Source organism: Phoenix dactylifera, chromosome 3, assembly GCF_051530095.1.
Source record: "Phoenix dactylifera cultivar Ajwa chromosome 3, Ajwa_hap1_PhDact_Kaust_v1.1, whole genome shotgun sequence".
Lineage (NCBI taxonomy): Eukaryota > Viridiplantae > Streptophyta > Magnoliopsida > Arecales > Arecaceae > Phoenix > Phoenix dactylifera.
The window spans coordinates 15,016,324-15,044,128 of NC_143192.1; the positions used below are offsets into that span (position 1 = coordinate 15,016,324).

The following is a 27,805-nucleotide window of genomic DNA, read 5'->3' on the forward strand; positions in this document are numbered from 1 at the left end:
AAGATGAAGACAGATAGAAGGAAGACCATGTTCCTTAGCATCATGCTGGAATGACCAGAGAAAGAGTAGAAGAATCATGTTGGATTTATTGCTTAAGGCTGATAGTAGTAGAATCCAAAAGAAGAAGAATAAGCATATATATGAAGGAGCTGAATGTAGTTTGGCGAATGGTGGCTCCTGACAAAATGGAAGTAATGCTATTTCGGTTCTTTTGTGCCATGCTGCGGAGTCATGACGTTGAGATTTATGATACCATGGGCTACTGGCTGTCGAGTTCCATTGCCTTGGTACAAATTTGTTATCTTTTGCCAGGATCTCAGGATCTATGGGCCTTAGTGGAGAGGATCTAACCCGGGTTTGATATGTGCAGTATCATTTGTGGGGCTTAGCCGCTTAAGGGCTTGGGATCTATTCACTTGACAGATGGTTGGTGATTGAACCTCTTGGGGATTATCATCAGGAAAAAAAAAAAAACTCTTGGGGATTACTGAATTTGAGTTTGGTCAAAATTTCTGTTGGATAAGGTTTTGGATGGTGGAAGGATGTTGTTTTCTGTTGCTCTGTCGTCACTAATATATTTTTCAATTTTTTTTCATTAATTTGGGCTTGGATATTGTTTGCTATTGCAGGTTTGTTGTGGCTTATAAACTTTAGGGCTAGCTCGGTGGCCCTTTTGAATCTTTTTATCTGAAATTAAATTTTGAATGGGCTTTTTCTCCCATCCTTTATTTCCAAACAAAATTAAAAATAAAGAAAGTGGGAGAAATCCTGCCTCTTCAGCCTCGCTTCTCGGTTGCTTACAAATGTCCAAGCAGTCTTAGAGACAATTTCAGCTTAAATCATTTCACATTAAAAAAAAAAAAAAAAATCAAATCATCAAATATATAGATGAGTATAAGCTGTAAACGGTTTCTTCTTTAAAAACACTAATAGAAAGCTAACTGCATTGACTTTGATAAAGCTTTAAAGCATTCATAATCACATAGCTCCCCATTTGCACATGAGAGGTCATAGGGATAGTCATGAATTTCCTATCAGACAAGAAGCATTTTAAATGAGACTACATGCATCTACCAAAAAATGAGAGGACATGCGGATGACTGCTCATAAGTTATGAGTGTGCAAACATCCCATTAAATCTGCAAAAAAATGCAGGTCTTTTCCACCATCCCAAACCCCACATGATGTTGGTGCCATAGTTAGCGATCCAAGCTGCAAATTGGTTGCCTTCCTCGAAGGAAAAGAGAGTGAGCTGCAGCAAATGGAATGAGGTCTGCTAAAGAATGGGTGTCCATTGGTTGGTCTTTTTAGAAGGATTTCTCAAAGAGTTTTGGGTGTTATAATGGTGGAGATGCAATGCAAATCGTCGTTATTAGTGAAAAATGTCCTACAAAACACATAAAATACATGTTTTCCAACAAAGATACCAATTTCTAGTGGGAAAACTTGTTTACCAAAAGGCTCTCTTAATTGATTTGGGATATGTTTGTTCATATGATGTTTTGGAAAGCTTGTGTATTAGTATTTAGTAGCTGACTTTAATCATAGCAGAAGCTGAAATCTTCAAGCTTTCTGAGATGTTTTAGTGTACCTTTGAGATGCTATCAGAAAATAGATTTTCCGGATAGGTTCGTTTGGCAACTCAGTCATTGTTGGGCATTCACAAATCACAATGCCTTAACTAAACGCCTTATTAGGAAGAAAAATAAACCTTTTTAGTGAAATCTTGCATGGAGATTGGTGCTGCTGGCAATGACCACCACATATGGCATTCTTCTCTTGATCTGATGAAGAAGTCATTCATCCTTAAAATGAGGCTAAAAGCCATGTCATTATAGAACTTAAAACCTCAAAATCTTTCTAGAGTATTGTCGAGATGAAGTTGGGGTGACTGCAAAACTTCATATTCAGAAAAAGAATATATGTAGGTTATAGGATCTCAAAATTAGTTGAATATAGATTATAGGAACACCATAGCAAACTTTTGCGTTCGAAATTTGCTTAACAGGGCAAAGGAGATTCATCAAAAAGATAGAGAGAGAGGGAGTCAAATCAAACATTGTTGGAGAGAAACATATCATGCTGCTGATATGTTGGTCTCTAAACCAAAGCAAGTCTGAGAGTAAATTTATAAAAATTGTCTGTGCAGTATCTGTGCAGAAATACCAGAGAACTAGAAGCCTCTTCCCTCAGTCTCTACTTCCAAGTCAATCCTACTGCATATGCAATACCTATAAACTTGGCCTCCAGTAAAAGGCTTTGTATTTGCAAAGTATCAAAGTTTTGCTGTCATCTCACTACCTAGTAAGTTCTTGGCAGATGTACTTTCACCCAAATGGTTGCATCATTCTAAGCTGAACTAACTTGGTATATATTGGCAAGAAGTTTTACATACATATTTAATGCAGTGGAATTAGAGATAAGTTTCTTACTAGATTGAAAGAAAAACAGATTTTGATTTATAATATTGGATAGGAATCAATTTTGTCTATGATAAGCTTTTTTTTGTCAATTTGGTAAATATGCAGCTGGCCTTCTAATTATCAGGAGTCATTATCATAGAGAAAACTGGTAATATATGTTCCATAGAAAAGTGATGAGAAGAAACAAAACCTTAACTATATAGTTCACAAGTGCTTGGAACATGTTACCAGCTAGAGATTATGCAAAACAAGGTGCAGATAGACATTAATTGTTGAAGGAACATATCCAGTCACACCATATGAGCATTACGAGAACAGTAATATTTAACATATTCTTTGAAAACTAAGCAATTAAAAACACATTCAGAAGCAGCTGGATGTTAGATATTTCTACTTGTCCAAATTATTTTCAGCAGTTTGGAACTTTGAAGTTTCAAAGAACATTACATCTTATCCTAGTAACGGCATAGACTCCACTAATCGCATCCCCATCTATCTGTTTAAAAAAACAATTAGCATTAATTAGCAAATGCTAACTAAGACATGATCTGATAAAAAATTGTAAAACAGAGTAACTTAGAATTTTAAAACTAGAGAGTACATAACTCTAAAGTGTCTAGAGTTCTAGCTGACCACTTGCTTGAAATTTATGCATTGGCTTAAAAATGACAGTTTCATAGGCCAATCTCGCATTTGAAGGTTAAATAAGAATGACATAAAAATAACAATTGAAAACAATATATATAAGGAATTTAAAGGGTTATTTCTTGGTTATGATTTCAAAATAAGCATTGTGATTGCCATACCTAAGTTAAAATCTTGTCTCTGACATCAAATGTTAAGAATATGCAATGCTAAGTAGGTAATTTTGCTCTTTTTGCTGAATTACATCATCAACCATGTCAAGAGTTTACAGGATTTAATTCATGCAAGACAGCAGTCAGTTATATGATTTTAAAGCTAAGACCAAAGGGCCTTATACTCCTAAATTAATCAAGATGGGAAAACCTAGAATGTAGTAGTTTAAAGAAGAATTTTAGGACTAGACAAAGAAGCTGCACATACCTTTTTTTCCTGGAAAACTTTGATTCCTCCGATGAAAGTGGATGAATAGCACTTGTTCCTCGTTTTCTAGTCACATTCAGCTCCATCAAACGCATTTGGTTTTCCTTCAATTAGCAAACAAGCCATTGGTATAAGAAGCACTTTTATGGATCCATGTTCTTTGTGAGCAGCACAAAGAATATACCACCATGGTTTCACCGGTTGAAGCCTTCACTGGCACAATTGGCTTTTTACTATAGCTCTAGCTCACTTCTTGCTATAATTTCACAAGTTCAAAATAGTTGAAGAATGTATATAGTTTAATTTTAGTATAACATTAAAAAAAAAAATTTACTATTAAGAAACCATTATTTTCTAGCTCTTTGTAAATGAGTGTCATAACCGGCATTATTCCATGACCCAAAATTTCTTGTTTCTGTACTATGAATATATGTAAGGTTGGATATGTATTTTGTGGCGCCACAGGACTTTGGTCCATTGATGGGTATCCTCTCTCCTTATCACAGGCTGAAGAGAGGGATTTTTGCGTTAGAACCTAGAACAAGGCATTCGCAATGTATTTCTAAAAGATCAATGTGAATTTTACACCTACTTTTATAATTGAAAGATTAATATACAAGAAATTCTCTATGCGAGCTATTGTGAAGCATAGTTTTTGGTCTAGTTGACACATATAATATCACTACAATTATTAGCACTTTCATGCATGTGAAGTTAAGATTAAGAAGAAGACATTACCATAAAGCCCTTGATACTAGGTTCTCCAAACAAGCTTGATGTCCAAGGCATCATTTGATGTGCCGAACCCTTTTCATGTGACAAAACCTACTCGTATTATCATAAGATTCATGATATAAAGTTGGATCCTTTGGACAAATTAACGAAATATGGGTAGAGAAAAGAATTTCACTCATCCTAAAATAGTCTAGGGACTGTTAACCATTAAGCTATGGACATGACGATACATTATTGGTTTCATGTTTGCTTCAATTCCTACTATATGATTTAAAATTATTGATGTAGTAGAAAGAAAATTTCATGATTTAAAATAATTTCAGCATGGTTTTTGGTCGAGCTGTCACAAATAATATCACTCCAACTATTAGCACTTTCACGCATGTGAATTTAAAAGTAAGAACAGACATTACTATTAAGGTAATAATGCTAGGTTCTCCGAATAAGCTTGATGTCCGGGGCATCATTTGATGTTCTAAACCAATTTCATGTGCTAAACCCTTTTCCTGTTATCATAAGATTAATGTTGTAAAGTTGGATCCTTTGGAAAAAATAATGAAATACGGATAGAGAAAAGAATTTCACTCATCCTAAAATGGTCAAGGAACTATTAACCATTAAGCTATTGACATGACCATGCATTATTGGTTTCACATTGGCTTCAATATCTGTTATATGATTTAAAATTATTGATGTAGTAAGAAGAAAATTTTATAATTTAAAATAATTTCAGCATGGTTTTTGGTCAAGCTGTCACAAATAATATCACTACAATTATTAGCACTTTCATACATGTGAATTTAAGAAGATGACATTACCATAGAGGCATTAATACTAGGTTCTCCAAATAAGCTTGATGTCCTAGGCATCATTTGATATGCTGAACCCATTGCATGTGTTAAACCCTTTTCCTGTTGTCATGAGATTAATGTTATAAAGTTGGATCCTTTGGAAAAAATAACGAAATACAGGTAGAGAAAAGAATTTCACTCATCCTAAAATGGTCAAGGAACTATTAACCATTAAGCTATTGACATGACCATGCATTATTGGTTTCACATTGGCTTCAATTTCTGTTATATGATTTAAAATTATTGATGTAGTAACTAGAAAATTTTATAATTTAAAATAATTTCAGCATGGATTTTGGTCAAGCTGTAATAAATAATATCACTACAATTATTAGCACTTTCATACATGTGAATTTAAGAAGATCACATTACCATAGAGGCATTAATACTAGGTTCTCCAAATAAGCTTGATGTCCTGGGCATCATTTGATATGCTGAACCCATTGCATGTGTTAAACCCTTTTCCTGTTGTCATAAGATTAATGTTAAAAAGTTGGATCCTTTGGAAAAAATAACGAAATACAGGTAGAGAAAAGAATTTCACTCATCCTAAAATAGTCAAGGAACTATTAACCATTAAGCTATTGACAAGATCATGCATTATTGGTTTCACATTGGCTTCAATTTCTATTATGTGATTTATAATTATTCATGTAGTAGAAAAAAAAATTTATGATTTAAAACAATTTCAGCATGGTTTTTGTTTTGCCTGTCATGGATAATACCATTCCAATTATTAGTACTTTCATGCATGTGAATTTAAGAATAAGAAGAAGACATTACCATAGAGGCATCAATTCTAGGTTCTCCAAATAAGCTTGATGTCTGGGGTATCATTTGATGTGCTAAACCCATTTGATGTGCCAAACCCTTTTCCTGTTATCATAAGATCCATGATATAAAGTTGAATCCTTGGAAAAAATAACGAAATACGAGTAGAGAAAAGAATTTCACTCTTCCTAAAATAGTCAAGGGATTATTAATCATTAAACTATTTGCATGACTATGAAGTATTGCTTTCACATTGGCTTCAATTTTTGTTTATGATTTAAAATTATTAATGTAGTAGAAAGAAAATTATATGATTTAAAACAATTTCAGCATTGTTTTTGGTAGCTGCCATGGATCATATCACTATGATTATTAACACTTTCATGCATGTGAATTTAAGGATAAGAAGAAGATATTACCATAGGGGCATTAATATTAGGTTCTTCAAATAAGCTTGATGTTCGGGGCATCGTTTGATGTGCTGAACCCATTTCATGTGCTAAACCTTTTTCCTGTTCTCATACAGTTCATGATGTAATGTTGGATCCTTTGGAAAAAAATAATTAATTATGGGTAGAGAAAAGAATTTCACTCATTCTAAAATGGTGAAGGGACTGTTAACCATTAAGCTATTGATATGACCTTGCATTATTGGTTTTGCATTTGCTTTAATTTCTGTTATACGATTTAAAATTATTGATGTATTAGAAAGAAAATTATATGATTTAAAACAATTTCAGCATGATTTTTTGTCTACCTGTCACAGATAATATCACTACAACTATTAGCACTTTCATGCATGTGAATATAAGGGTAAGAAGAAAACATCACCATGGAGGCATTAATGCTAGGTTCTCCAAATAAGCTTGATGTTTGAGGCATCATTTGATTGTTAAACCTATTTTATGTGCTAGGTTCTCCAAATAAGCTTGATGTCTGAGGCATCACACAATTCATGATGTAAAGTTTGATCCTTTGGAAAAAATAATGAAATATGGGTAGAGAAAAGAATTTTACTCATTCTAAAATGGTCAAGGGACTGTTAACCATTAAGCTATTGATATGACCATGCATTATTGGTTTCACATTTGCTTCAATTTTTGTTATGTGATTTAAAATTATTGATGGAGTAGAAAGAAAATTATATGATTTAAAACAATTTCAATATGGTTTTTGATCTAGCTGTCATGGATAATATCACTATGATTATTAGCACTTTTATGCATGTGAATTTAAGGATAAGAAGAAGATATTACGATAAAGGCATTAATTTTAGGTTCTCCAAATAAGTTTGATGTCCAGGGCATCATTTGATATGCTGAACCCATTTCATGTGCTAAACCCTTTTCCTCTTATCATACAATTCATGATGTAAAGTTGAATCCTTTGGAAAAAATAATGAAATATGGGTAGAGAAAATAATTTCACTCATTCTAAAATGGTCAAGGGACTATAAACCATTAAGCTATTGTAATGAGCATGCATTATTGGTTTGACCTTTGCTTCAATTTCTGTTATGCGATTTAAAATTATTACTGTAGTAGAAAGAAAATTATATGATTTAAAACAACTCCAGCATGGTTTTCGGTCTATTAGATATCATGGATAATATTAGTACAATTATTAGCACTTTCATGCTTGTGAATTTAAGGGTAAGAAGAAGGCATTACCATAGAGGCAATAATACTAGGTTCCCCAAATAAGCTTGATGTCTGGGGCATCATATGATGTGCCGAACCCATTTCATTTGCTAAACCCTTTTCCTGTTATCATACAATTCATGATATAAAGTTGGATCCTTTGAAAAAAATAACGAAATACGGGTACAAAAGAATTTTACTCATTCTAAAATGGTCAAAGGACTGTTAAACATTATGCTATGGACATGACCATGCATTCTTGGTTTCACGTTTGCTTCAATTTTTGTTATGCGATTTAAAATTATTGATGTATTAGAAAGAAAATTGTATGATTTAAAATGATTTCAGCATGGTTTTTAGTCTAGCTATCACAAATATTATCACTACAATTTTTAGCACTTTCATGCATGTAAATTTAAGGGTAAGAAGAAGACATTACCATAGAGACATTAGCACTAGATTCTCCAAATATGCTTGATCTTTGGGGCATCATTTGACGTGCTAAACCCATTTCATGAGCTAAACCCTCTTCCTGTTATCAAAAGATTTATGATTTAAAGTTGGATCCCGTGGAAAAAATAACAAAATACAGGTAGAGAAAGGAATGGCTAAAATGGTAAAGGGACAGTTAACCATTAGGTTATTGATGTGACCTTCCATTATCGATGTTGCATGATTGGGTTCAATTTTGTTATATGATTTAAAATTATTATTGTAATAGAAAGAAAATTATTTGATTTAAAACAATTTCAGCATGGTTTTCGGTCTCTTAGCTATCATGGATAATATCACTACAATTATTAGCACTTTCATGCTTGTGAATTTAAGGGTAAGAAGAAGGCCTTACCATAAAGGCATTAATACTAGCTTCCCCAAATAAGCTTGTTGTCCGATGCATCATATGATGTGCTGAACCCATTTCATTTGCTAAACCCTTTTCCTATTATCATACAATTCATGATGTAAAGTTGGATCCTTTGGAAAAAATAATGAAATACAGGTAGAAAAAAGAATTTTACTCATTCTACAATGGTCAAAGAACTATTAAACATTAAGCTATGGACATGACCATGCATTATTGGTTTCACATTTGCTTCAATTTCTGTTATGCGATTTAAAATTATTGATGCAGTACAAAGAAAATTGTATGATTTAAAATGATTTCAGCATGGTTTTTGATCTAGCTATCATGACTAATATCACTACAATTTTTAGCACTTTCATGCATGTAAATTTAAGGGTAAGAAGAAGATATTACCATAGAGATATTAGCACTAGATTCTCCAAATATACTTGACTTTTGGGGCATAATTTGACGTCCTGAACCCATTTTACGGGCTAAAACCTCTTCCTGTTATCATAAGATTTATGATTTAAAGTTGGATACCGTGGAAAAAATAACGAAATACGGGTAGAGAAAAGAATGGCTAAAATGGTAAAGGGACTGTTAACCATTAGGTTATTGACGTGACCTTCCATTATCAATGTCGCATGATTGGGTTAAATTTTGTTATATGATTTAAAATTATTATTGTAGTAGAAAGAAAATTATATGATTTAAAACAATTTCAGCATGGTTTTCTGTCTATTATCTATCATGGATAATATCACTACAATTATTAGCACTTTCATGCTTGTGAATTTAAGGGTAAGAAGAAGGCATTACCATAGAGGCATTAATACTAGGTTCCCCAAATAAGCTTGATGTCCGAGGCATCATATGATGTGCTGAACCCATTGCATTTGCTAAACCTTTTTCCTGTTATCATACAATTCATAATGTAAAGTTGGATCCTTTGGAAAAAATAACGAAATACAGGTGGAAAAAAGAATTTTACTCATTCTAAAATGGTCAAAGAACTGTTAAACATTAAGCTATGGACATGACCATGCATTATTGGTTTCACGTTTGCTTCAATTTCTATTATGCGATTTAAAATTATTGATGTAGTGGAAAGAAAATTATATGATTTAAAATGATTTCAGCATGATTTTTGGTCTAGCTATCACAAATAATATCACTACAATTTTTTGCACTTTCATGCATGTAAATTTAAGGGTAAGAACAAGATATTACCATAGAGACATTAGCACTAGATTCTCCAAATATGCTTGATCTCTGGGGCATCATTTGACGTGCTGAACCCTTTTCACGGGCTAAACCATGTTCCTGTTATCATAAGATTTATGATTAAAGTTGGATCCCATGGAAAAAATAACGAAATACGGGTAGAGAAAAGAATGTCTAAAATGGTCAAGAGACAGTTAACCATTAGGTTATTCATGTGACCTTCCATTGTCGACGTCGCATGATTGGGTTCAATTTTGTTATATGATTTAAAATTATATTTGTAGTAGAAAGAAAATTATATGATTTAAAACAATTTCAGCATGGTTTTCTGTCTATTATCTATCATGGATAATATCACTACAATTATTAGCACTTTTATGCTTGTGAATTTAAGGGTAAGAAGAAGGCATTACCATAGAGGCATTAATACTAGGTTCCCCAAATAAGTTTGATGTCCGGGGCATCATATGATGTGCTGAACCCATTGCATTTGCTAAACCCTTTTCCTGTTATCATACAATTCATGATGTAAAGTTGGATCCTTTGGAAAAAATAACGAAATACAGGTAGAAAAAAGAATTTTACTCATTCTAAAATGGTCAAAGGACTGTTAAACATTAAGCTATGGACATGACCATGCATTATTGGTTTCACGTTTGCTTCAATTTCTATTATGCGATTTAAAATTATTGATGTAGTAGAAAGAAAATTATATGATCTAAAATGATTTCAGCATGATTTTTGGTCTAGCTATCACAAATAATATCACTACAATTTTTTGCACTTTCATGCATGTAAATTTAAGGGTAAGAAGAAGATATTACCATAGAGACATTAGCACTAGATTCTCCAAATATGCTTGATCTCTGGGGCATCATTTGACGTGCTGAACCCTTTTCACGGGCTAAACCATGTTCCTGTTATCATAAGATTTATGATTTAAAATTGGATCCCGTGGAAAAAATAACGAAATACGGGTAGAGAAAAGAATGTCTAAAATGGTCAAGGGACAGTTAACCATTGGGTTATTCATGTGACCTTCCATTGTCGACATCGCATGATTGGGTTCAATTTTGTTATATGATTTAAAATTATTGTTGTAGTAGAAAGAAAATTATATATTGATAATTTTGGATGAAATAAAACATGAAGTCAACAGCTTAAAACTCTTAAATGGCTCACATATTTCTTTGTTATATGCACATACAGCTCTGTCCCCTTCCTTTGTTGCTCCAACATGTCCAACTGCATGTTGCACTCGGAAGCTTTATGCTGCATGATAAAGTTCATTAGTAAATAATCAAAATAAATAATAACTGTATGGATTACTTTTTGATTTAGGAGGCAATACCATCAAGCTATCAATTGATGTATCTTTTTGTTGCAGGCCTTCCGACCCGACAACAGCACAGTCCCAACTAACTGACGACAGAGAATGGCCCGCATCCCCTACGAGGTATTGTCCACTCTGGGACTCCGGCCCGTGCGTCCAGCGCTGACGGGGGGATACCCTCACGATTTTGCCCTTCAAAAGACGCCTCGTGAGGAAAGAGGTTTCTCCTCCTTATAAGGCGCAGACCTTTCTGCTGCCTAGTTGGTATGGGACTAAATTCGGGCCCATCCCACATCATAGCCCCCCAGCGGAAAGGTTCTATGCCGGTTTTACCCGTGACAATCCCGCAGGCCCAGAAAGAGTTTCTATGTGCAGGCGAGCCCTCCTTCTAGCGCCATCTGTTGCAGGTCTTCCGATCCGACAACAGCACAGTCCTAACCAACTGACGACAGAGAACAGCTCGCGTCCCCCACGAGGTATTGTCCGCTCTAGGACTCCGGCCTGCACGTCCAGCGCTATGGGGGGAATTTTTTCCGGCCCGCACGTCCAGCGCTGACGGGGGGATACCCTCACGGTTTTGCCCTTCAAAAGGCGCCTCGTGAGGAAAGAGGTTTCCCCTCCTTTCAAGGCGCAGACCTTTCCGCTGCCTAGTCGGTATGGGACTAAATTCGGGCCCATCCCACATCACTTCTTGTGGCTAAAGCAGTGGATGTCCTATTTCCACACCAGATGTATTTTGCTACAAGGATAGTAATTTCTTTTCTGGAAACTTATTGGCGAACTGTCAAAATTTTAAATGGAGATCATGAAAGACTAAGCTTCTAGTAAAGGTCTCCACTTCAGAATTAAGCAATGAAAGCATTAAATTTGGACTTTGTGCCCTCTTCTACAACAATGCTAACTTTTATAAATCTATGTTGAAAGTCAATATGATAAAGTCAGAAAAAAGAGCATATCAATAGAGTCAGATTGGGAACTCTGCAATATGATTCCCTATAATTATCAGGTTACTAAACTGAAGTTGCAAAGGCTTCCTCATAGATTTAGATGATGCCAACAGGTCAAGTCTTTTGTCTTGATACAATAGACCCAGGTTTGGTCCTGTCCTCACTCTAAGTAGTGTCTTGTCTAGTGGATATATTCATGGAATATTTAGTGGCCAAGAGCTTCGTTCTATATATACTAGATCTTGACACATGCTTCGCACATGAAATAAAAATTGACAGATCTGTTATATTAGAGAGGAGAAAGAGGATAATTGAGAACAACTATTATCTTCTATGAGGGTTTATCTTTATTTTTCAGGGTAGTTCAATTTCCCAACAATCCTTTTTCTATTTTTCTTTTGACATTTCTTTTATTTTTTGAGAAAAAACGTTTTATATTTCAATGATGTGAACATTCTAGATTTTCTCTCGTTATAAAAGTTTTCTCCCATTTCCTTTTTACGATGGTAAGAGCTATCAGCATTTGAGATTTAGTTTGACTTTCTTCTGGTTTTTTAACCTTGGATCGTTTCCTTCTTGGTTGGTTTCCATCTCTTGTGTTGAACACCCAGAATTTCCATTGTATACAGTAATATGTATGTATTTTGTACTTATGTAATATGAAGAATCTTGACTTTGTACTATTTCCAAAGCATAGCAAAGAATCTTACGTCGAACCCTTATAATGAAGCTAAACTTGATTGTTGGGAATTTCAGGTCATAAATTTCATTGTGAATGTTAAGACAAATTCAGATATTTAGTAGTTAAAGTGTAAGCAAAAGAATGTGATTTGTCATATAGATCCAAATATACTTAAGCATTAACTAAAAAGAGTGGAATTATAGCATTTGTACATGAGTTGTCCTTGAATGAATAAAGTATTTTTCATCCTATGGTTGGAAGCTTCTTTCTATACTTGTTACGGTGTAGTGATGTCAATGATAATATCAGAACAATGAAACATGGAGTAAGGCCACCAGTGAGGCTTCATAAAAGTTCACACAAGTTGAAATAGATACCAAAGACATTCATTTAGGAGAGTACTACCTGTACATGCATACCAAATGTGTCCTTCATTGGGTGGAATTGTAACTTCATCCCATGAGCAGAAGTTCCTTCCTGTATTAAATTTATGTTTCAGGTGTTAACTGTATCATGTCAGAAAGAAGTTCAGATAAAATTCTAAACTAATTATTTCAGAGGTTGTTAACATTAATTGTCTGGAATGCATCCAAGCCATTCACTGAGGCGGGGCTTGTTGAATGAGGCATCATTGACATTCTCCCTTTATTCATCACCTCTTGCTGCTAACACAATTAAATATTTAGAGAATATCTTTAAATCTTAGATGATAAGAATAAAATTTTAAAAAAATAAAAATTGATCAAAACAAAGTTCAAAGGAGTAAGGCCACTAACTTCAGATGGCCAATTTTGGTGTGGAAGCATTTGTGGCATAATTTCTGGTGCCTGCAAAAAAAAAAAAAAAAAAGCATTAATAGTGACTTCTTATTGTTGCAAATTCATTAGTATAAAATTGTGATGAAGAATTTCAAATGATTAAAAATTATTTCTCAATAATATGATGTTAAAGTGAATTTCTTGGATTAAGGTTCTGTTTGGTATCCTTTTTTTCCTCTTTTTATTAGAAAAGAAAAAAACATGAAATCCGATGCAAAAATATGTTTAGTTTCTATATTTCTGTTTTTAATTTTTAAAAATGACTTCTAATTTATGGAAAAAAATGGATTAAAAACTTTTCACTTTCATTATTTTTAGAAGTAACTTTTTGAGCTTGGAACAACTCATCATATAAGTCATTCAGAAATCTAGACTTTGATGATTGTGGAACTATCAACATTAATCCATTACAATTTCTCCCTAACAATGAAAATATATCAAATTCTTGATTCTAGGATATCATGTTATATACCTAAAAAAACCCTTAAAATTGACTGGCTTTGGACCAAGAAAGCAGAATCACTAGTAGAAACATGATAATAAAAAAACTTCAAGTCACATTCTGTGAATTTGCTTACAAAAATAATGAATACTAATCTAAAGTCATTGCACATGAATACAATTGATAGTATAATAAGGTATTGGTAAAGGGTTCAAACCTTCTCTGGAGGATATGTTGGTAACTCTTGTATAGGCAATTGAGGCATGGGAAGCGAGTGCAATTTGGGGGAACTAGAGGTACCATTATTAGGATGTATCATGCTGAATGGATCCACACTGCTACGAGGTTCTTGATTCACTGATTGATTATCTCTTCTCTCCTTTGGTGGTAGAAGTGATGAGCTTGTAATTGAAGTGTTGGTACCGCTATGAGAAACAACAAGAAGTTAGATTCAGCATAAAACTTTATCTCCATAAAAAATGAGGAATGAACATGCATATAACAAGATCACAGAAATTAAATATAATGATTTAATGCTTTTCTTGGATGTTAACTAAGATTTGCTTTTGTTGCAATATCATATTTTAATGAAAAGGGGTAAATTGTTCTTATTTGCTGTAGACATAGAGTTAACTTCCTTGTGTCCCATACATCACTTTTTTATTCTTAAAATGAAGTTCTTTTTGTTAACAAAATTAGAATTTATATATCAGAATTATATGAGTTCTTTACTATATGAAATGGATTGAACCTAATTATGATAATCCTTTTGGTTTGATGGTTTTTCTTTGTGAGAACCCTTTTACTTTGATATTGAAAAGGTAATTCTTCTTGTCAAATTTATTGGCAGTGTAAATTCATATAAATGTTAAATTTGAAATTCAAACTTTAACATGTTTTTGCCATAATTATAGGTAATCTCTTTTAGTATTTTCTTGACTTTCCTTGGAAGCTTTGGGCTTTATTATCCTTTTGAATTTAAGTTTTTAAAATAAAAGTTTTAAATGAATCTTATATGGAAAAATCAAAAAAATATTCCATAACAAAGAAAGCAATTCTTATAAGATCATCATGAAAATATTCAATAAAACAAATTGCCTATAATTAGACATTCTAGTACCTATTTTCTTTTAGTTTAGGACCTTGAGTAAGCTCTTTAAGTTATGAGCTACCAAAATACCAGAAAAAAAAAAACATAATTTACATTCAATTGTATATAAGAAAGAAAGAGCAACTAATACTAGATTACCTGGCAAAATGTCACCACAATAAATCATTATTTTGATACTAAAGAGATATTCTAGATGGTATAGAATTTGCTTTAGGTCCAAATGTAAGTCCTAATGATATTAGATACAAGAACACCAGAATTAGAATGAACAATGTGACTAGATCAATGTGCAAACTCAGGAAAGAAAATATCTGATCATCGATATTGAAGTAGAAGCTAAATTATGCATATTTAAGTTCTCAATAAAGTAACCATACATAATTTGGAATTTAAATAATCAATATAACAAGAATAACACATTCTACATCAATATACTCCAATTGTGAGATTCTATTATCATATATGCAAAATGCCTATAATCACTTGTTTCCACCTGGTCTTAGGCACATCCTCATAACTCATGTGCTCCACCCCTAGAATGGCATCTAAATTTCCATTGAGTGTCAAAGAGTAAACTATTTTGAGAAAAATAAGGCATCAACTAATAAAATATGTCCAAGATGTCCCTACCATAAACAATAGAGTTTGAGACTAATGTTGGTTTCAGGCAAGGTTCACCGAAATGGTACTGGAGGGCATATCGGCCAGCAGAGCAATTCAAATGTATTGAAATAGGGAGAGCCAGAAAGGGAGTGGAAGAGGGAGAAAGAGAGAGGGAGGGAGAAGGAGAGGAAGGGAGGAGGGAGAAGGAGAGGGAGGGAGAGGGAGAAGAGAAAGGAGAGGGAGGGGAGAGAGAGAGGCAAAGAGAGAAAGGACTCGAATAACCCTACTCATCATCATGGAGGGGGGAGAGAGAAACAGGGAGGGATAGAGTGAGAGAGAAAGGAAGATAGGGAAAGAGAGAGGGGCCTTTAATAGCTCTCCTCATCATGTTGAGGTGAGGAGAGAAAGAGAGAGAAAGAGAAGGAGAGAGACTTACATGGCGATAACGATGAAGGGGATTAGGGTTCCCAAGGGGAGGGACGAATGAAGCAAGCAGTGAACAGAGACAATCCTCGAACAAATTATTTGTCTTTTTATGCCCCTAATGAACCCTTGAATCATTTTGATAATCGACCAATTTGGTTTGGTATGTCTGGACTAGCTGGATCGGCATGGTTCGGCAAATCGTGGCCTCAGGCATTATAAGATGTACTAAATAGCTAAATCCTGAAGTCCGTCATATAGAGCAGGTGAGCTTAAAGAGAGAACTGAGTTTTCACTACATAGAGGACTTGAACCAAACTTGTAAAGTTCCTCTCTAAACAAACAATTTTAAGGAGAATTCTAGGAAGTTGGTTACTTAATTAGTGAAGACTATAAGTAAAAAGTATTATGTAAAATAGTGTGATTTAGGTTCTCTACGAAGTAGAAACTTACTTTTCACTTTAGATCAACCCGCCATACACAGCCAACTTTGACACCGGTACACTCCCAAGTAGATGTTTGGCACATAATGTAACACCTAATTATAGAGTCCAAATGTGTATGGCTCGTGAGTCCAAAGAGGAAACTTGGAAAGCACGGATACTTCAAATCACATGATGTATCTATGTTGTATCCTTATCAAATATTGTTACTCATCAGATACTTCTCGGATACATGTCTAATACTTGTGTGAAGTATCCTATTTTTCAAAATTAAAAATCACTCTGGATACTTCCTGTATACACTTTCAATACTTCTTCAACATCTCTAAAAATAAGGAAAAAGATCAATTTTGTGGTCTAGGGAATTAATTTTAAAATATTAAGTATGGTTTGTAGTCTATGGAATAAGAACAAAATGATAAGCTAATAAAAGTTAATGCTACCATATAAAGTATGGATTGTATTATCTTAATAACCTGTTATGCTTTATCGATGCTTTATATGCATGTATGTATATCAAGATTGGCCATACTACTCTCGAAATTTATACCGGTTGACCGACAATATGGTACCATGATGTACCATGCCGTTTTGGTGCGTACCAATAATGGGAGAGCCGGAGAAGGAGAGGGAGAGGGAGAAGGAGAGAGAGGAAAAAGAGAGAGAGGGAGAGGGAGAGGGAGGAAGGGAGGGAGGGAGAGGGAGGCTAGAAACCCTCGTTAGGAGTCTCGGAACACCCTATTTGGTAACAAAATAGGAGGCGGCGTGTGCCAACTTTAGTTCAAAGAGGCAAAATAAAATAAGGATCCTCTATTTTATTTTGAAATAGGAGGTCTGTCTTGAGACTCCTGATGAGTGCTTTCAGCCCTCCCTCCGTCTCTCTTGGCCTCTCTCTCTCCCCCTCCTTCTCCATCTCTCCCTCACTTCCTCCCTCTCCCTCTCTCTTCTTCCCTCTCTCTTCTTCTCCTTCTCCCCCTGTCTCACTAGATTTCTCGAACCAAGAGGTAGAATCTTGCCAGTCGACCCTTAGTATGGTTCAATACACCTCAAACCAAGTAGTTCGGGATGGTATTGTCTTCCTTTATATACATGTGTGTGTGTGTGTGTATTTATATTTTCTATTTAAAAGATACATACACATATATACATATATATACATGTACACATACATATGCATATATGCCTTTGTTCGTGCATGCACATATTCTTTGATGTATCCAAACTATATGGTATTCCAATTTTTCAAATTTTATCGTATCAGCCTATTGATATCATGTCATATCCATATCCCATAACTGTATTAGTGCTTCATAGGTGGAAACTAAGATTCCATTTGGAATCACTTCCAATTTTTAGCTTTCAATTTTGATAAAATCAAAACTAGTTTCTACTTTCTTTTTTGACCATTGAAATACAAAAATTGTTTAGTATTGACGTAGGTTGTGGTGGTAGTGGTGGTGATGGTGACTGGTAGTAGCAACCGATAGTTGCTTGTGGTAGCTAGTGATTGGCAATGGCAGTGGCATCTAGCGACTGTTAGAGATTGACGGAGGTGGTGGTGGTGATGATGGCAAGGCTATGATGGCGGCTAATGTATGGGATATGTTTTTAAGAAAAAATGAAAGATAAGCTTCAGAGCTTTCCTTTTTTCAAAAACTTTGGAAAGAGTTTTCAAAAAATCAAAAGGTGAAATGAGTAACTAAATGAATTTCCAGCCTCAATTGCCATGTTTTTAGAAGCAAAAATCAAAAATTGGAAACTAGCAGTGATGCTAAACAGTCCCTAAGTGTCCACTTCACAAGAGACCCATCTAAATTAAATTACATGTCCATAAACAAGAGTAAATTCTATATAGCGGGAATGATGGTGTTCCTCAGCTTAAACAATTTCATTGTGAGAAAGAGCAGTTTTCTTTTTAAGAGACATGTGATCTTCCTTTGTTGATTGGACCTACTGTACCTAACTAGGAGGTGCAAATGGGTATATTAGACACTGGTCAAGTCAGTGCTGGGATCATGCCAGTATATCTTACGGCCAACACTATGGTACCGAAGACGATTTTGATGAGGATCGAGCGACTTCTTCAGGGCTTCTTATGGGGGTCACATAGTGGGGGCCATGGGGTGCACTTGGTGGCCTAGGAGCGTGTCTACCTGTCCCCAGTGAGGACGATCTAAGGGTGCAGTCTATCCTAGAGAGACGCGAGGCTTTCATTACTCGTGCAGTTCGATTTATGTTGGAGCCACATGGGCTTTGGAGTCAGGTGATGGCAGCCATATATGGCCGTGGGGGCTCGATGGTGGCACTGAGGGGTCGCAGAGTTTCTTTCATGTGATAAAAGATGGGGAGGTATTTGTTGATCATTTTGGCGAACACTAAATAGTTGATGGGTGACGGGCGGAGCATCGATGTGGCCGGTGACCCGTGGATTAACTCTCTTCCCTTGAGGAGCTGGACGACCATGGTTGATGCTGTGGCAGTAGAAGGACTGCAGGTGTGCAACCTCCTAGTTCCAGGCTACGACAGCTGTTCGGGGCGCATCTTGTTGAGAGGGCCAGGTCCCTTCAGATCTCGGGTTGTGCGGGACCAGATATCCGGGTTTTGGGGCACCTCCTGCAGGACCAGTGTTAGATCAGAAGATCTCTCTTGAGTTATCCAGCGAGAGCACGAGCTAGGGCCGGACAGCATTTGGATCTAGAGGTTCGGGCTTCACCCGAGGGCAGCACTATTCTTATGGAAGGTGATCTGGGACCGCCTGCCGATGAGAGCGGTGTTGAGCAGATGTGGCTTGGAAATTTTTCCAGAGTGCAGGACGTGTGGTGCCGACGAGATGGTGGACCACATGCTATTTTAGTGCACATGGGCGAGGTTGACATGGCAGTGGGCAGAAACTCCACGGGAGGCCTGGAGTCAGAGGGTGTAGTTTCTACAGGTGATTTGCCAGTGGTTGGGTAGTCCGCTGACACGTCAAGAGGCTGTTAGAGCGACTTGCACTGCCTATCAGATTTGGCTGGCAAGAAACGCTCAAACTTTTGGCAAGCATAGGATATTACCAAGGTTTGTGGCAGAGTATGCCTGAGCGTAGGCGGCGGAGATCAGTTTCACTTCCTCTTCTAATGGACCTTTAATAGCTCGAGATACTTGGGTTTCACTTTCTGCTCAGGCAACTCCTCAGATTGTGTTCTTCACCTGAGAGCCCCCACCCTCAAGCTTCCTTAAGGTCAACTTTGACGGGTCTGTTTTGGATGGAGGTACGAGGAGACGTGCAGGTTTTACAATCCAAGATCCATACTCCAGGGTGGTGGCAACGGGAGTTGCCAATTATTCGACATGCAAGGCAGGTGCTGCAGGCCAGTTCGGTCATCTTGGAGGGTGACTCAGCCACGGTGATCAGTTGGATTCAGGAGGATCTAAGGGATGTGAGCTCGGACCACCTTCTCCTACGGGACATCCGGATGATGATGAGGGATGGAGTGGCCTTTTAGGCCAAGTATGTATTTAGAGAGGCCAACAGGGTTGCTGACTGGGTGGCTGCTTACATGGCTAACCATTCAGGGTATACCTTATGGTTAAGAGAGGGAGAGCTACCTCAGGCACTCCATTAGCTTTTATTCTCTGATTTTATTGGCTGTATTCCTACACGTATTTTATGATGAACCTGTCAAAGCACAAAAAAAAACACTATGTGATATCTAAACCTACAAGCATGCATCCACTGCAATTTAAGACCAAAGATCAACTTAGAAAAGGAGTCCCCCAGCTAACTTATTACTTATGATCCATACAACAATATCACGGTTTGTCATATCGGACCATACTTTCCATAGTAGCTTACGATACCATACGAGTAGCGAACCAATACTTGCTAATATTGTACCACTTGTGCTACTCTACTTCGTATCCTACAAATCACTAATCCAAATTAAGTAAGTGCTATATTCATGACTATGCGGCATGATCTCAAGTGAACAGAGATACTCATCATTTTTGCATTTTAGACAAGCGAACTTATCAAAGTCCAATTGCTGGAGGTACATTATAAAATCTCAATATAGAGAACAATTTAAAATCTTGGTAAATTTAGACTTGAAGAAGAAAATAAGAGGAAATTAATAAATATTTTAAAAATAATATTATACAACAAATTAAAGACTGAGAGAGTGGTGGAAGACACCCCATCAAAATATTATTGATCAAATTCAAGGTCTACTTTCCAGCCAGGCCACCTTATATAGGCAAGTGTTTAAAACTTATAAAATTGGGGAAAACTCTAAATGCCTCAAAATCTGCAACATAAGAAGTTACATACAGCTTGTAAAATATGCCTGCAAAATTGTAAGGCAATTTTTTTCTTCTTTAAATATTTGAGTATCCATTGACCCCCTTCTTCCCCCAGGACCAACATAGACTTTGAGGTTGAAATTTGCAGGATGACGAAATCCTTGGTCTCTAGATATCATGTCCAAACTATGTCCATAAATGCAAATCTGAAGAGTGAATTAGAAGCTATGCTGATTTTGTAAACGCCATGCATAATTATCTTGACAATGGATCGTGCCAATTATTGCTTGTTCTCTTCTGGTCCAGCTTCATCATGAAATCTGCAGCTAAGATAGCTTGTGAAAAGCCAAAGTTAACTTCTTTTTTTTTTGAAATAACCCACTCTGGGGTAATGTAATAAGCTCTAGCTAAAAGGTCATAAAGGCACATCCCTTTTTCCTCGTAAATTGCATCTCACATGCTAATATAAAACCCTTCAGGAATATTAATAAATTGGTTCATATTGAAGAAGAAAGATTCTATTTTGTACGTTGGGATGTATTTTCTGTCATCAACGAAGTAATTTCTAGAAATCTTAACATGGAGGTTGCTTCCAAAAGGCATTGATTGGATTCATTTTTGCATTTTGTTGCAAAAGGATCTACACCTAATAATATGTTCCATAATTATGGACTATCATAAGCATTCTTGCTAGCCTAACAATTGGTAACTTTTCCTCCTAAGGGGCGTTGATGTTGATGCTAGGCGGTCTACTTCAGGTTACTTATTCACTTTTGGAGGGGGAGCTGTATCGTAGTGATCCAAGCTTCAAAAGTATGTTACTCTTTCCACCACCGAAGCGAGCATATAGGTATCACCGAAGGTTGCAAAGAAATGTTGTGGTTGCTGGAATTTTTTGTGGGAATTGCACTTGGAGAAAGATGGGTATGTGATCCATTGTGATAATCAAAGTGCTACATATCTTTGTAAGAATGCAACCTATCATGCTAGGACCACGTACATTGATATTCACTGCCATTGGATCCAAGACGTCTGGAAGAAGCAGTGGATGAAGATTGTGAAGATATCACCAGATCGTAATCCATCGGACATAATGACCAAGCCGGAGAAGTAAGAACTTTGTATGGACTTGGTGGGTGTAGGTCCTTGCTGAGCTTGGGCACTTGGGCATGAGATTCACTAATCAATGGATGTTCTCCTCATGGCTCATGAGGGGGAGAATGTTAGGCTTACTACTAGTATTTTGGGCTAGCCCCGTGTGGGGTGGCCCACACCATACTAATAGGTGTTGGGCCTGGGCCTTGCTGATAAGGCATATGTTTTTAAGTGGTAGCCTACACAAGGAGAAAGAACTCGAGAGGAAAAAGGAAAGAAGAGAGAAGGGTAGGGTTTTGAGACACACAAGGGTCTCTGATACAAGGATCTTCTTGGATTGAAGTTCAAGATTGAAGGGATTGTTTTCTTTACTCATTTCATCTATAAGAGTGTTTGATGCTTTTGGAAAATTGAGATTTCTCTCCTAGAAGGTGTGTCTACAAATTTTATAAGTTGGAAGCTTGTTCATGCTTTTCTTGTAGTGGTTTTCTTGTGACCTTAAAATTTTCTTGGTGTTGTTGATCGCTTGTACTCTTCATTTTATTGATTAGTGGATTCTCGCATGTTGCCCTGTGGTTTCTCTCCTGCTCGAAGAATTTTCCATGTAACAAGCTTGGTGTCTCTACTCTCTTGGTTGCTTGGTTTTTCTACTTCTATTGAGTTATCGGTTGTCATTGTACATTGTGATAGTGAAATATTATGCATAGCTTGCCTAAGAGGGTAAGGGAGCACTTCCCAACAAAATATCCAATCTACATGTTGATTTAACTAGCACTACATATCAAGCTTCATCATATCTTTAAGTTGACTCCTTGCATCATACACTCTGCGCTGAACAACATCTTCCTTACTACAACCACGAAAAATCAAAAGCTAAATAAGCATCATGGGGTTCGAGGAGGGCATCAAATGGCTAGGTTAAGCTCCAATTGATTGAACAATCTATCCCAAGGTTCTCCTATTTTGTCATAGATTTAAGTAGGTAAGTTACCGCATAAAACTTTTCAAAATTAATGTTTCATTTTCTTGAAATCCCATGTGTCCTTCAAGCCATCTTTTTTTTTGTTGTTGTCATGTTTCACAATGTTCCCAATTTTGAAACCTCTTGAGTCTCTAGCAAGAACTAGGGTTGGGAGGTTGGATATCCCTATTGATTATTGGAGTCCTTCTAGAAGCACTCTTTTTCATTCCAATACTATAGAATTTTTAGCCACCACCTCAAGGCAACTTCACTTCTTCATGGGCTTCAATATATGATTGACAACCAAAAGATTCTGGTCAATGGTTCCAAACATCCAATACCTAACACTCCTCCCACTAAGGTTAACTTAGGCTCATAGCAAATGAATTGCAGGCTAATTTCTTAGTCAATTCATCTCCACTCTCTGCAAAATCAGTTTTTCCTTGAAAATAACAACACTTCGGGTGATCAACAAAGATAGAATGTTGGAGTATTTCTATTGATCGATCATGTCATATAGGCCCCATCAAATTGCTTCGATTTGAATTATCCAAGGGATACCTTATATATATTAGAAAGATGTACAATCAAACCTATTTCTCGATTCAATGAAGCCTAACGAAATGAATATGGTACCCAAATAACTTGAACTTTTGTCGAGATGTCAGACAAAAGTTTTTGCCAAGTCCCTCAAAATCTGGCCTTAAGTCATGTAGAATTAAATTTATTCAGACAGTCAATTAAAAGTCTTATTAGAACATACAGGAGAATGCCTTTAAACTAGAATTGTCAACATAATCCTTACCGCACTCAAACCATATCAAGCAAGCCAAAATTGAAATTCAAACAAATTTGATCAATTGGTCAAATTACTCATGATCATTGTGATGTAACCACATGAAAATAATGGACTACTTTTATAGAATTGAATTTTCCGTCAGAAATAAATGACAACTATATTTAGTAGTGCATTTGCATATATTCTATTAATTTCTCTTATATTTTCTTTCCCTAACATTTGTTGTTTACTTATTATGACAAATTAATAAATCAACTATTGTAAAATGTTCTCACCCACTAGGGAGAAAAAAACAAATCAATTCATTAAATAGAAGATTTATTAGTTTTCTCTCAAATAAAAAAATGGTTCAGTTTGTTGGTCATGCAACAACAAGCATTTTGATGATTACAATAAATTATAATTACAATAAATAACAAAAAAGAATACCTTGAAAGAATTGTTTCCTGGAGCATATCATCTAGATCAGGCAAGTCTGGAAAAATGGTGCTGATGTCCTCATCCTTGAAAAGAGCAAGTATCTCAGCTTCTGTATCAACCTGCATTCACACATGCATGATATGTATGCATTACTCATTACCAAGATATGTATCATGTAGAAGATATTGACAAATGACTAACCTAAGCCCTCTAGAATGATAAAAAATAAAAAGGATAAGGGAGTGATCCCAACTGGTTGAGTTGGTAAAGCCTCTTGGAGTGGACACAACAAACCTGGCAATGATCCTACCCTCTACATAATATTTTATCAAGCTTTCTACCCTCCTAGTTCTTGAAGACTAACATGTACATCAACATCTTGGTGTATCTTGTGTCAACCTTGCTTACCAAATCATTCGTATCCCCCTTTAATATTTTTATGATTATGGAACATTGCTCTTGTTAACTACAAATTGGCACAATTGGTGACAAAAAAATTTCTACTTCTGGGTAATGTTCTCTCTTCCTCTCAATTTACTTCATTAGCTAAATTAACATTATATTATTACTAAGACAAGTGAATTCAAAAAAAAAAAAGTGAAAACTTACCTTTTTATGAAAACCATGATCAACTACATTAGTTGAATGGCTCCGTTTGTCAGCTTCATTGAATGAAGCATTAAGTTCTGAGGCACGGATTGAATTCCTACATATATAATAACCAAAGCAAATTCCAGTCTAAGATAAAACATATTATCAAACTGCAAATGACATTACTTAAATAGTAATGCAACTAATAAGGAGGTTATTTTACATCCCACCTAGTGTTATCCAAAGGAAATAAAAGATTGTCATGCATTCTCTTAGTTTTGTTCTTTAGCCAGTCAAAATTAAATATATAATTGAAACTAATTACGACACTGAGCACAATAGAAGATGAGTTGTAGAATGCTAGTAAAGTGTTGCACATGTTCTTATTGTTACAAAAGAATTAACATATTTAAAACTGGGAAACTTCCCCATCAAAAAGAAAAATAGATGTTTGCTAAATTTTATTTGGACATGTACTGACCCTAATGTAAAGAGGTACATTCAATGTATGAGTCCATATCAAAAATAGAGACTCTGTGTACTATTGTGGAAATAAATTAATATTATTTTCATGATTTTATAACAACACTTTTGCCTTTGATAGGTGTAATATGGTTGCCCCATGACATGGTTCGATGGCCATATTTTTCTAGCTGAAACAACTATTCATCAACTAGATTTGGGTCCTCTGGTTTGAATCTTTTGCCCTGAACTTACACAAGGAATAGAATATGGTTTTAAAGAAAGTGGAGTTCCTACAGTATTTCTTAATATGTGGATGGGATTAATAGAGTTAATTTTCTGCGCTAAGTCTAGAAATAATATAATTTATTTTTATGCATCAAGTGGTCAATAATACCTCTACTATCCAACTTAGTCTATTTGTGAGTTTAGATAGTGCACTACAAATAAGGTAATCAGAAACCAAATATATCTAATACAAAATTGCTAAAAGAGCCTCTTATCCTAATCTTATCATATCAAACAAGCTAGAGGTGAACTTGGGAAAAATCTACCAAGCTAATTCCATTTCTTATACATTCTAGATGAATATGTTTACTAATCAGCTTTCTAGGTATAATGATGTGTTGTTACTTTCCGTTTTCAATATCTATAACTGGTCATATTGTAATTGATTTCATATTCAAGTAGAGAAAAGTTTATACACTAATATATGATTATGAATTTACTGAATTATCATATTTCTTAAAGAAGATAATTTTATAAGTCGTGTATTTAACAGATGCAGGCATTATTGGTAATACATATGATGACTATAAAAGCATTAATTGTATTGATGGTTTGCTAAATAAAAAAAAAGATTAAAGAGAAATTTGGTAACTAAATTATGAATTGCTTAGCAAGTGTGATGATTGTATACCTCAAAGAATTTGATTGATTCACTATGCTATATAGATCGCCTTGGTCTCGATGAAAGAGGTTGATGTCGTCATTCCCAAAAGAGAAAAATGCACCATTGTTTGTGTTGTCCTGCATCTACTCAAGAAAAGAATACACAATATCATCGGCAATGTAGTCTTGAGGACTTCAAACAACCATACAATGCTGCCCCCTCTTGTAGAATATGTGAACTTTCGTACTCAGAAGTTGCTAGCAAAAAACTTCGAGAATGGTCTTGAACACCAAGCATGATGTTATTAGCTAAACTGGCATTTCTTAGTGGAATCAACTTACCTTCATTATTTAAATATTATTTCTCACTTTCATCTTGATCATGTCGATATTTTTAGTTTAATTTATGCTCGGAGTTATATATAAAATGGAAAAGTAGGATATGTTTGAAAATTTTACCATCTAATTAAAATCATTTTCAAATTCTATAATGGAAGATATCCCAATGCCAACTTTATCCAGTGCAACATTAATTCTAAAATAAGAGCATTAACAACAATGACAATTGAAACATAGACTTCTTATTAAAATATATAAATGCTATCAATATGATAGAAGAATCAAGGTACAAATTACTCGTATGATTTAATGCTGCAATAACAAAAACAATGATAATAATTATTCATTTAATAGTATCAAATTGTTTAAGAATGGAATAAAAGTGCAATCAGAATTAATGTTCAGATGTTGAAATTTTCCTAAAAAAAGAAAGAAATAAATTTGGAAATATTTCAAAAAGAATTGAAGATCCAAAATAAATATAATATGGAATGGAGTTACAAAATTAAATGAAGGTTCTTTGAACCTAGAACCTACCATACAAAGATTAAAAGCAAATTGAAAAGTTGTCCTTAATTTGTAATAGCACTCAAGGTGAAAGTAAGTATACCCTATTTTATGCTAAAAATAGAGGAATATGCCATTGATAGGCACAATTGGGTATGAAAAATCATGCAAATTAAACCCTTACAAGAGAAGATACTAAATTGAATCTTGCATTATTTGCATATGTATACAAAATTTTATTTTGGGATAGAACCAAAGAAATAGATGTTAGGAAAACATCAACCAGAGAAGCCTCTGAGATAAGAGGTTTGGAATGAAATTGAAACAAGACCCAAAAGAAAAAATAATCAAAAAGTTAACAAAAACAAAATAATGGACATCGATTTATATCTATCGGTTGTTCAAAATGCTAGAGATAGGAGTTAGTCCTAAAACTAAGAAAAAATAACAAAAAAAAAAAGAAAATAACCAAAGAGAAAAAAATATTAAGAAGAGATCAATCGGTGAGACTTAAGGTGAGCGATCTCTTTAGGAAATGCATCCTACAAAGTATTTCATACCATACAAAAGCAACGAATAGACTAAAAAGGGCAAAAAAAAAGAATACAATAAAACATCGCCCTTATATATTTAGATGATCAAGAAAACTGAGAGATCAATGATTAAAAAAAAATAAGGAGAGATCGATGATTAAAAAAACTAAGGAGAGATCTTAAGGCTTTAGGGATACCAACCTTTGTTGCTAGAGAGGCTTCTCAAAGAAAGGGGATGGAGAATCAGATTTGGGCGAAGAGAGCTTTTGTTGCTATCAAGAGAAATACGGATGTGTAAAAGTGGAGTTGTATTTGTGGGCTTAATTAAGAATTTATACCAAAAATTAGTTAACCACATAAGAAAGGGACGAACGAGGCTGATGCCTCACATATTTGTATTTATTACGTGTCATGTTCTATAGTTTGTACCAGAGGACCTAACTATTTTTTCTGGATAAGGTGGCAACCATTGAATGGTGACTTTTATTAAATGTTGTGTGTTTGTTGTGTTTTAGTTGATCCAATGAGCACTATTTTGGAGAGAGACGTGGAGGCCCAAGGATGCATG

At 35.1% G+C, this 27,805-nt stretch overlaps 1 protein-coding gene across 4 annotated transcripts; it reads right to left on the minus strand.

The window, feature by feature from the left end:
* Positions 1-397: 397 nt before the first annotated feature.
* Positions 398-27,634, minus strand: LOC120105819 (uncharacterized). 4 transcript variants are annotated; one of them, XM_088717852.2, is made up of 22 exons: positions 27,439-27,631; positions 25,887-26,002; positions 24,524-24,620; positions 23,924-24,033; positions 13,996-14,203; positions 13,295-13,345; positions 13,088-13,180; positions 12,924-12,995; positions 10,739-10,828; positions 10,381-10,473; positions 9,970-10,062; positions 9,563-9,655; positions 9,152-9,244; positions 8,744-8,836; positions 8,333-8,425; positions 7,925-8,017; positions 7,516-7,608; positions 5,858-5,950; positions 5,447-5,539; positions 5,042-5,134; positions 3,489-3,592; positions 398-2,919 (listed from the first exon to the last, which is right to left on the minus strand). In XM_088717852.2, the coding sequence occupies exons 2-22, from the start codon at positions 26,000-26,002 to the stop codon at positions 2,916-2,918; spliced, it is 1,968 nt and encodes a 655-aa protein (XP_088573978.2). In that variant the 5' UTR covers positions 27,439-27,631; the 3' UTR covers positions 398-2,915. The 4 variants fall into 4 exon arrangements, with proteins under 4 accessions (XP_088573978.2, XP_089785604.1, XP_089785603.1 ...); XM_089929478.1 differs by lacking the exon at positions 8,744-8,836 and having other exon boundaries at positions 27,439-27,634; XM_089929477.1 differs by lacking the exon at positions 5,042-5,134 and having other exon boundaries at positions 27,439-27,633.
* Between the last annotated feature and the right edge of the window lie 171 nt (positions 27,635-27,805).

Coding starts and splice junctions, on each gene's coding strand:
- LOC120105819 (XM_088717852.2), bottom strand. CDS start 26,002: ATGCAGGACAACACAAACAATGGTGCATTTTTCTCTTTTGGGAATGAC. Junction 14,204..23,923: donor CAGGAAACAATTCTTTCAAG/GTATTCTTTTTT, acceptor TGTTTCTCATAG/CGGTACCAACACTTCAATTA. Junction 12,996..13,087: donor ATGCATTCCAGACAATTAAT/GTTAACAACCTC, acceptor AATTTAATACAG/GAAGGAACTTCTGCTCATGG.